Source organism: Amblyraja radiata, chromosome 13 (genome assembly GCF_010909765.2).
Source record: "Amblyraja radiata isolate CabotCenter1 chromosome 13, sAmbRad1.1.pri, whole genome shotgun sequence".
Taxonomy (NCBI): Eukaryota; Metazoa; Chordata; class Chondrichthyes; order Rajiformes; family Rajidae; genus Amblyraja; species Amblyraja radiata.
Genome location: NC_045968.1, coordinates 60713276 through 60722314, shown reverse-complemented (window position 1 = coordinate 60722314; position 9039 = coordinate 60713276). Strand labels below are relative to the sequence as shown.

General features: G+C 50.2%; 1 protein-coding gene across 1 annotated transcript in view; it reads left to right on the top strand.

Annotated features, from left to right (window-relative positions):
- The first annotated feature begins 1304 nt into the window (after positions 1-1304).
- The window catches only part of psmd2 (proteasome 26S subunit ubiquitin receptor, non-ATPase 2), a 77479-nt gene continuing 69744 nt past the window's right edge, over positions 1305-9039 (top strand). Inside the window, exon 1 of the mRNA XM_033032196.1 lies at positions 1305-1530. Within this exon, the coding sequence (XP_032888087.1) occupies positions 1390-1530 (141 nt within the window). The 5' untranslated portion in view covers positions 1305-1389. The remainder of the gene's footprint in view (positions 1531-9039) is intronic.

Sequence of the window (9039 nt, the reverse complement as noted above, 5' to 3'; positions counted from 1 at the left end):
GATTGTTTAATATTTGTTTCAGAATGCTTCAATCTATAATAACTGAAAATGTCTTTCATTTCCCTTAATTTTTAATAAAGTTATGGGCTTTAGAATGTCCTCGGTCACAGCTTTTGTGTTAAGTCAATGGAAAATCAATAGGGAACAAGATGCTAATTTCCGAGTATGAAAATGGCCATGCCTTTTTTAATACTGAAGATATGAAAGTGAATTAGGTGTCAAATTAAACTTATTTTTATGCTTTATCTGATGGGATAAATTGCAGACTTGATTTTTAAAATCTCAAAATTTTGTAACAGTTAGACAGGTACATGAGGGTCTCGACTGCAAACGTCATCCATCCCTTCTTGATGAAAGAACATGAAGAAAGACTGGATAGACTTGGTTTGTACTCGCTAGAATTTAGAAGATTGAGGGGGGATCTTATAGAAACTTACAAAATTCTTAAGGGGTTGGACAGGCTAGATGCAGGAAGATTGTTCCCGATGTTGGGGAAGTCCAGAACAAGGGGTCACAGTTTAAGGATAAGGGGGAAATCTTTTAGGACTGAGATGAGGAAAACATTTTTCACACAGAGAGTGGTGAATCTCTGGAATTCTCTGCCACAGAAGGTAGTTGAGGCCAGTTCATTGGCTATATTTAAGAGGGAGTTAGATGTGGCCCTTGTGGTTAAAGGGATCAGGGGGTATGGAGAGAAGGCAGGTACAGGATACTGAGTTGGATGATCAGCCATGATCATATTGAATGGCGGTGCAGGCTCGAAGGGCTGAATGGCCTACTCCTGCACCTATTTTCTATGTCTCTATGTTTCTCTCCAGAGATGCTGCCTGACCCGCTGATTTACTCCAGCTTTTTGTGTCTATCTTCGGTGTAAACCAGCATCTGCAGTTCCTTCCTACACCATACATGGACGCAGGCAGGTGGGACTAGTAGCTGGGACAATGTTGGTCGGTGTGGGCAAGTTGGGCCGAAGGGCCTGTTTCCACGATGTATCACTCTGTAACTCCACAGGCCATCCTTTCACCGGTCTCACATTACTTTTCAGCGAACGTCTACACTTTCTCCCATGCTACTTTCTTTCCCTCCCCCTGATTTTCTCATTCGTGTGCTCTTTGTTTTCGTCGCACAAGTATTTCGGCCGCCGTCCTCCGGCTTGCGACGCTGGCGCTGGCGCTGGCGGCGGATGGAGCACCAGCTCGAGCTATAACATCTTTGGCTCGAGCTGCCGGCGCGCGCGGCCACAGTGCGGACGGTTGGTGTTGGAGCGCGCTCCCGATCCCGCTCGCGAGCGCGGGAACGAGCACGAGCACGAGCACGAGCACGAGCACGATCTGCCGGGCCGGGCTGAGCCGAGTGTCCCGGCATCCACCGGGGCAGCTGTGCGCGGTGATGGAGGACTCGAGGAAAGGGCAGCAGCCAGCAGCCGCCACCACCCCACGCCGGGGTGACGAGAAGCCAGCCGCGGCCAAAGAGAAGGACAAGAAGGACAAGAAAGACAAGAAGGGCGATGGCGACTTGGAGGAAGAACTGGTAATGTATCTGTCGGAGGGAGGGAGGGGAATGAACGATGGCCACGTCCGGCATTCGTGAGTTTGCTGTGTCACTGTGGATAACGCTGGTGGCTGCAGAGTGAGTGAGGCCCGAGGCCGGCCGGGGCCTTCCCTCCACCGCTGCCTCTCCTTCCCTTCAGCGCCCTTCCCCAGTCCACCCCGACCCGTCTTGTTTCAAATGCATTTCGCTGCGAGCAAGCGAGCCGGGCCCGAGCTTCTGCGCGGAAACTAGGCCGCGATCATTGCTTTTTAACTCGTGTTGTGGTAAAAGTTTCTACCGATTAGAGACGTGCTGTTTATTTTGGCTGCAATTTTGCCTAATATCAAGAATCCAGTTTACATTCAGAATGGTTCCTGAATGTAAAATCTGCAAACTCGCAAAGGTTGTTTAAAATTTATTTATAAATGGGTGTTGTGTTAGTATTCCTTTTTTATGGAATCAATATTAACCATATTTGAACACTGCCTCTTATGCTGTTGGATACGATTTGTGCTTGTGGATATGACCATTGTAAGCGTAGTTACATGAATCAACAATTTTGGAATTTCATCTTTTGGAAGGTTCGTACTTTGTATGTAGCAAAACTTCAATGATCTAGTGCTTTTGGGACCTGCCGAATGACAAACACAGATTTTCTGTTAGATTAGAACAAGCTACCAGAGGAAGTGGCAGAGGTGGAACAATTATCATGTTTAAAGTACATTTGATGTGTACAGGGACAAAAAAGGATAGAAGAAGGAATATGGGCCAAGCACAGACAAACAAGTGCAGTTATGGATGAAGGTACACAAAATTGCTGGGGGAACTCAGCGGGTGCAGCAGCATCTATGGAGCGAAGGAAATAGGCGACGTTTCGGGCCGAAACCCTTCTTCAGACTGATAGGGGGTGGGGAAAGAAAGAAGGACAAAGGGAGGAGGAGGAGGAGCCCGAGGGCGGGCGGATGGGAGGAGACAGCTAGAGGGTGAAGGAAGGGGAGGGGGGGAGGGGACAGCACGGGCTAGCCAAATTGGGAGAATTCAATGTTGATGCCAAGGGGACGCAAGGACCCCAGACGGAATATGAGGTGCTGTTCCTCCAATTTCCGCTGGTGCTCACTCTGGCAATGGAGGAGACCCAGGACAGAGAGGTCGGATTGGGAATGGGAGGGGGAGTTGAAGTGCTGAGCCACCGGGAGATCAGGTAGGTTATTGCGGACTGAGCGGAGGTGTTCGGCGAAACGGTCGCCCAACCTACGCTTGGTCTCACCGATGTAGATCAGCTGACATCTAGAGCAGCGGATGCAGTAGATGAGGTTGGAGGAGATACAGGTGAACCTTTGTCGCACCTGGAACGACTGCTTGGGACCTTGAATGGAGTCGAGGGGGGAGGTGAAGGGACAGGTGTTGCATTTCCTTCGATATTCCAGCATCTGCAGTTCCCTTTTGAACACTTTGTCTACTCCACTGCGATATCTCTTCAAGGTATGCCTACTTTGAAGAAGTTCTCCTCCTCTCTCCGGAGACAGTTTCACAACCTCCTCTCTAACTGCCCCCTCTCTGTGATCCCCCCTGCCCTCCAACTGTACGACCATACCCTTACCCAGACTCGATACCACAGCCACATCTGCTTCCTCGGGTCCTGCCTGCGCCATCATCTCATACCCCACGGCTTCCAGCTCCAGTTCCCCACCTCCCAGTTCGGACCCCAACCGGACCATCGGTACCGACTGGCCATCCACCGGCATACCCAGCAATTCTCCAACCGGGCACTGAGATCCACCCTGGTCGCGATGCGCCGGCACCAACAGGACCTCACATCGACACTCCCTGGACTTCAGGCCTCACTAACCCAGACCTGCAACGGACCCCAGCTGTATTTCATCCGCCGGAAGATCCACCTCTTTAATAAAAAATTCCTGGCCTACCTCAACTCCACCAAGGACCTTAAATTATCCCGACTCCAGGCCGCTCCCGACGCCTACACTCCGCGACTCGACCGCCCGCAGACTCCGGGCCCCAACCCTGGCCCGCATCGCCTGCCCGAGTCCCGCGACGCCATCTTGGCCACTAGGAGCGACTTCCACACTGACCGGGACGCCGCCTTCACTGACCTCTACATCGATGCCGCCACCGACCCTCACCTGCCGACCGATGACGCCCAGCCTCGCAGCCTCTACGGTAACTTGGACTCGCTCCCCCTCGCCGATTCCTCCGACATCGCCACCCGACCCCAACTACCCGACAACGCCACCGGACCGGGGCTATCCCAACATGGCCGCCGCTACGCACCCGATTCATCTCGCCGCCGACCCGCCGACCATCCGCCCACCGGGACCACCCTCGCATCGCCCGCGGACCCCGACTCAACTACCACTGGACTCCGACCATCGGGTCCGGTGACCCGCGCCGCTGGACTCCGACCATCGGGTCCGTTGACCCGCGCCACTCCACCCCCCTCCAGCAACCCACAGCCGTCGCCTTACCTGGAGCCTGGACTCTGCACTGGGCCTGCAGCCTTCACGCTGCTTACTCCCACTCTCCTCGATTTAATTCCACCGGGTCCTAGCGCCCGTCTGCCCAGCCGTGCTAACCTCAGTGGCTGCTCCACTGACCCTCCCCCATCCCCCCCCAACCATGGCACACCCGCTCTTCCCCACCCACATTACAGCCCTCTCTCCCCCCCACCCCCTGACCACCCACCACCCCTCCAACACCCACAACCCCCTACCCAGTCTAACCACCTGCCTTCCTCTGGCCCCAACTCCCACCCCTGCCGGGTGTTCACCATCCCCCCCGACCTCCCCCTCTCCCCCACCCAACGGTCTGTCCTCAGCAGAGGTCTCACCTTTGTCCCCCTCCGTCCCCATCTCAATGAGTTCCGCGCCCACCATGACTTGGAGAGCTTCTACCGTCGTCTCCGCCTCACAGCGCACTTCCATGGTAAGGAGTCCTCGCCCCCTAATGATGACCCCTTTTCCCGTCTCCAACGCACCCCCTCCTCGTGGAACCCCCCTCAGAAAGTCCCGGCTCTGGAACTCTTCATTCAGAACTGCCGCCGCGACGTCAACCGCCTCAACTTCTCCACTCCCCTTTCTCACTCCAATCTTTCCCCCTCTGAACGCACTGCCATCGAATCACTCCGCACAAACCCAGACTGGGTCATCAAACCAGCCGACAAGGGAGGTGCCGTGGTAGTCTGGCGCGTCGATCTCTACAAAGCTGAGGCCACGCGCCAACTCTCGGACACCTCCTCCTACTTACCCTTGGACCATGACCCCACTGACGAGCACCAGGCCACCATTTCTAGCACCATCACCGACTTCATCAATTCCCACGCCCTACCTGACCAAGCCTCCAAACTCATCGTTCCCCAGCCCCGCACGGCCCGTTTTTACCTTCTCCCCAAAATCCACAAACCCGGCTCTCCCGGCAGACCCATTGTCTCTGCGTGTTCGTGCCCCACCGAACTCATCTCCACATACCTTGACTCCATCCTATCCCCCTTGGTCAAATCCCTCCCCACCTATGTTCTAGACACCTCAGACACTCTCCGCCGCCTCCACGCATTCCACTCTCTGGGCCCTCACCCCCTCATCTTCACCATGGATGTCCGGTCACTCTACACCTCCATCCCCCACCAGGATGGCCTCAGAGCCATCCGGTTCTTCCTCGACCAGAGGAGCAACCTATACCCAGCCACTGACACTCTCCTCCGCTTAGCGGAGTTGGTCCTCACCCTCAATAACTTTACATTTGACTCCTCCCATTTCCTCCAAACACAAGGCGTAGCTATGGGCACACGCATGGGCCCCAGCTACGCCTGCCTCTTTGTCGGGCACGTTGAACAATCCTTGTTCAATGCATACCAGGGCCCCATCCCCGACCTCTACCTCCGCTACATTGACGACTGCTTTGGTGCCACCTCCTGCACCCACACACAACTGACTGACTTCATCCACTTCACCACCAACTTCCACCCGGCACTCCAATACACCTGGACGATTTCAGACACTTCCCTACCATTCCTTGACCTCACCATCTCCATCGCAGGGGACAGACTCCTGACCGACATACATTATAAACCCACTGACTCACATGGCTATCTGGACTACACGTCTTCCCACCCTGCCCCCTGTAAAGACTCCATCCCCTACTCCCAATTCCTCCGCCTACGCCGCATCTGTTCCCAGGATGAGACATTTCATACCAGGGCATCGGAAATGTCCTCGTTCTTCAGGGAACGGGGATTCCCCTCCGCCACCATAGATGAGGCTCACACCAGGGTCTCATCCATACCCCGTAACGCTGCTCTCTCTCCCCATCCCCGCACACGCAACAAGGGCAGAGTCCCTCTGGTCCTCACCTTTCACCCCACCAGCCGGCAAATACAACACATAATCCTCCGCCATTTCCGCCACCTCCAACGTGACCCCACCACTCGCCACATCTTCCCATCTCCCCCCATGTCTGCCTTCCGCAAAGACCGCTCCCTCCGCAACTCCCTCGTCAATTCTTCACTTCCCTCCCGCACCACCCCCTCCCCGGGCACTTTCCGTTGCAACCGCAAGAAATGCAACACCTGTCCCTTCACCTCCCCCCTCGACTCCATTCAAGGTCCCAAGCAGTCGTTCCAGGTGCGACAAAGGTTCACCTGTATCTCCTCCAACCTCATCTACTGCATCCGCTGCTCTAGATGTCAGCTGATCTACATCGGTGAGACCAAGCGTAGGTTGGGCGACCGTTTCGCCGAACACCTCCGCTCAGTCCGCAATAACCTACCTGATCTCCCGGTGGCTCAGCACTTCAACTCCCCCTCCCATTCCCAATCCGACCTCTCTGTCCTGGGTCTCCTCCATTGCCAGAGTGAGCACCAGCGGAAATTGGAGGAACAGCACCTCATATTCCGTCTGGGGTCCTTGCGTCCCCTTGGCATCAACATTGAATTCTCCCAATTTGGCTAGCCCGTGCTGTCCCCTCCCCCCCTCCCCTTCCTTCACCCTCTAGCTGTCTCCTCCCATCCGCCCGCCCTCGGGCTCCTCCTCCTCCTCCCTTTGTCCTTCTTTCTTTCCCCACCCCCTATCAGTCTGAAGAAGGGTTTCGGCCCGAAACGTCGCCTATTTCCTTCGCTCCATAGATGCTGCTGCACCCGCTGAGTTCCCCCAGCAATTTTGTGTACCTTCGATATTCCAGCATCTGCAGTTCCCTTTTGAACACAGTTATGGATGAGTTGTGATGAAGGATCTGTTTCAATGCTGTGTGACTTTGACTCAAAAGAGTCATATTGAGGTTACTAATTAATATCTCAGCACCAAAGATAGACACAAACTGCTGGAGAAACTTAGCAGGTCAGACCGCATCTCTGGAGAAAAAGATAAAATTATGTTTTGGGTTGGGAGTCCCAACCCGAAACATCACCTGTCCATTTTCTCCAGAGATGCTGTCTGGCCCGCTGAGTTAATCCATCAGTCTTTCTCTGGTATAAACAGCATTTGCAGTTTATTTTCATTAAATTACTAAACACATTTTAATTCACTTTTTTATGCACCTTACACAGTAATATAATGCATTTTCACTGGTAAGCTTGAAAGGAGCTAGAAATAAACAACTGATTCACACCCAGACTCCAGCCCCAAACCTAATAGGTTTAAGGTGAGATGGGAAAGATTTAATCGGAATCTGAGGGACAACTTTTTCATGCAGGATCGAAAATGACGGGAAGGTATACAATTTATGGCATGACCTTTATCTTTGATGCACAGAGGTATCTTGGGGTCAAGTCCACTGCTCTCTGATAGTGGCAAAACAAGTAGATAGAGTGGTAAAGAAGTCATGTTTCAACTTAATATGATTTTGTTTAGGCTGCATTTGGAGTATTGTGTGCAATTCTGGTCACCCCATTACAAGAAGAATGCAGAGGTTTTGGAGAGGGTCCAGTAGAGGTTTACTAGAATGCTGCCTGGATTAGAGAGTATTAACTATAAGGAGAGGTTGGATAAACTTGGATTGTTTTTTCTGGAATGTTAGAGGTTGAGAGGAGACCTGATAGAGGTATACATCATTACGAGAGGCAAAGATAGGGTAGAGAGTCAGATCCTTTTCCAAGGATAGAAATGTCAAAGGTAAGAGGGCATATCTTTAAGGTGAGGGGAAAAGTTTAAAGGAGACGTGTAGGGTAAGATTTGTTTTACAGAGTGGTGGATGCCTAGATTGTGCTGCCTGATGTGATTGAGACAATAAGGACTTTCAAGCGTTGTTTTGATAGGTTCACAGACATACAGGGAATGGATGGATATGAATCATGTGCAAGCAGAGAAGATTAGTTTATCTTGGAATCATTTTCAGCTAAAGGGCCTGTTCTTGTGCTGCATTGTTCAATGTTTCAAAGTAGCCTCAATAGATTGTAAAACGTGCTCTCAGCTTTGACCTGTTGCATTACCTTCAGAACACTATAAAGTAATTAAAAGTCACTGACAAATCTTGGAATGGAGACATGCCCAAAACATTCAAATTAATAAGATGCAAGAATGAGGTTAGAAGTTTTGCATTGTCACAAGACAACAGAATTAATGGCAAAAAGTATGAGCACAGAAACAATAGCACTGGACACATTGTACAATTGTTTTTAGGGAACATCTTGATTTCAGAAATAAATAAATCTCATGATGAAATAGGGCAAATGTCTTGAAATGGAACATAATACAAGGACAGTTGAAATGTGTATCAAATGGATTTGTGAACTATTTGCCTTGAAACTTTTTTAATTTCATGCATATTCATCTGTCAGATACGAGTTAGTTTCACTCAAGGACCTGAAAATTTAACTGATAAAAATGTTTTATTTTAATAAACTTGTCACTTCAAGAACATTTACCAATTAGCCCTCAGTTCTTCTGGCGTTTTCCACAAATAAATGAAAGGATTATGTATTGTAAAATCCTTATTGGATTTTAGGCTATTCAATGCTACACAATGCTCAGGTTTTTCAAGATGGTCAATATATTTTACAATTTCGCACAATATTTAGTGGAGCACATTAAAATTAAAAACATTTGCAACCCTCCAGTATAACTACTACCTAAGGAATTCATATTCTCGCTCACTTGTAAAACTTCACAAATGCTTCATTGTGGTCAGGTGAAACTTCCTTAATCTTAATTCAAGATTGCCACAAATGTAAAACGTTATTTAAGCAGACTCTCAGAATTTACTGGTATATAATTCACTTTGAAATATGCATCCAAAATAAATTGAAGCAACACAATCTGACATTTCCTCTCCAAGATAGGACGTGGTACCAATCAGTTACCCAGTATTATTTCGTTCAATTCATAGCCAAGGTCAGTTCAATGAATCTGTCCAGATTTCTATAAACCGTTTGCGAGTACATTCTGGTTATCCTTATGCTTACTTTTATCACATTATCTAATTTACTCAAACCCATCAGAACAATTAGGATAAGGCCTTTAATAATCCTTATTATATAAGGAAACAAAAAAGCAAACAGTGCCC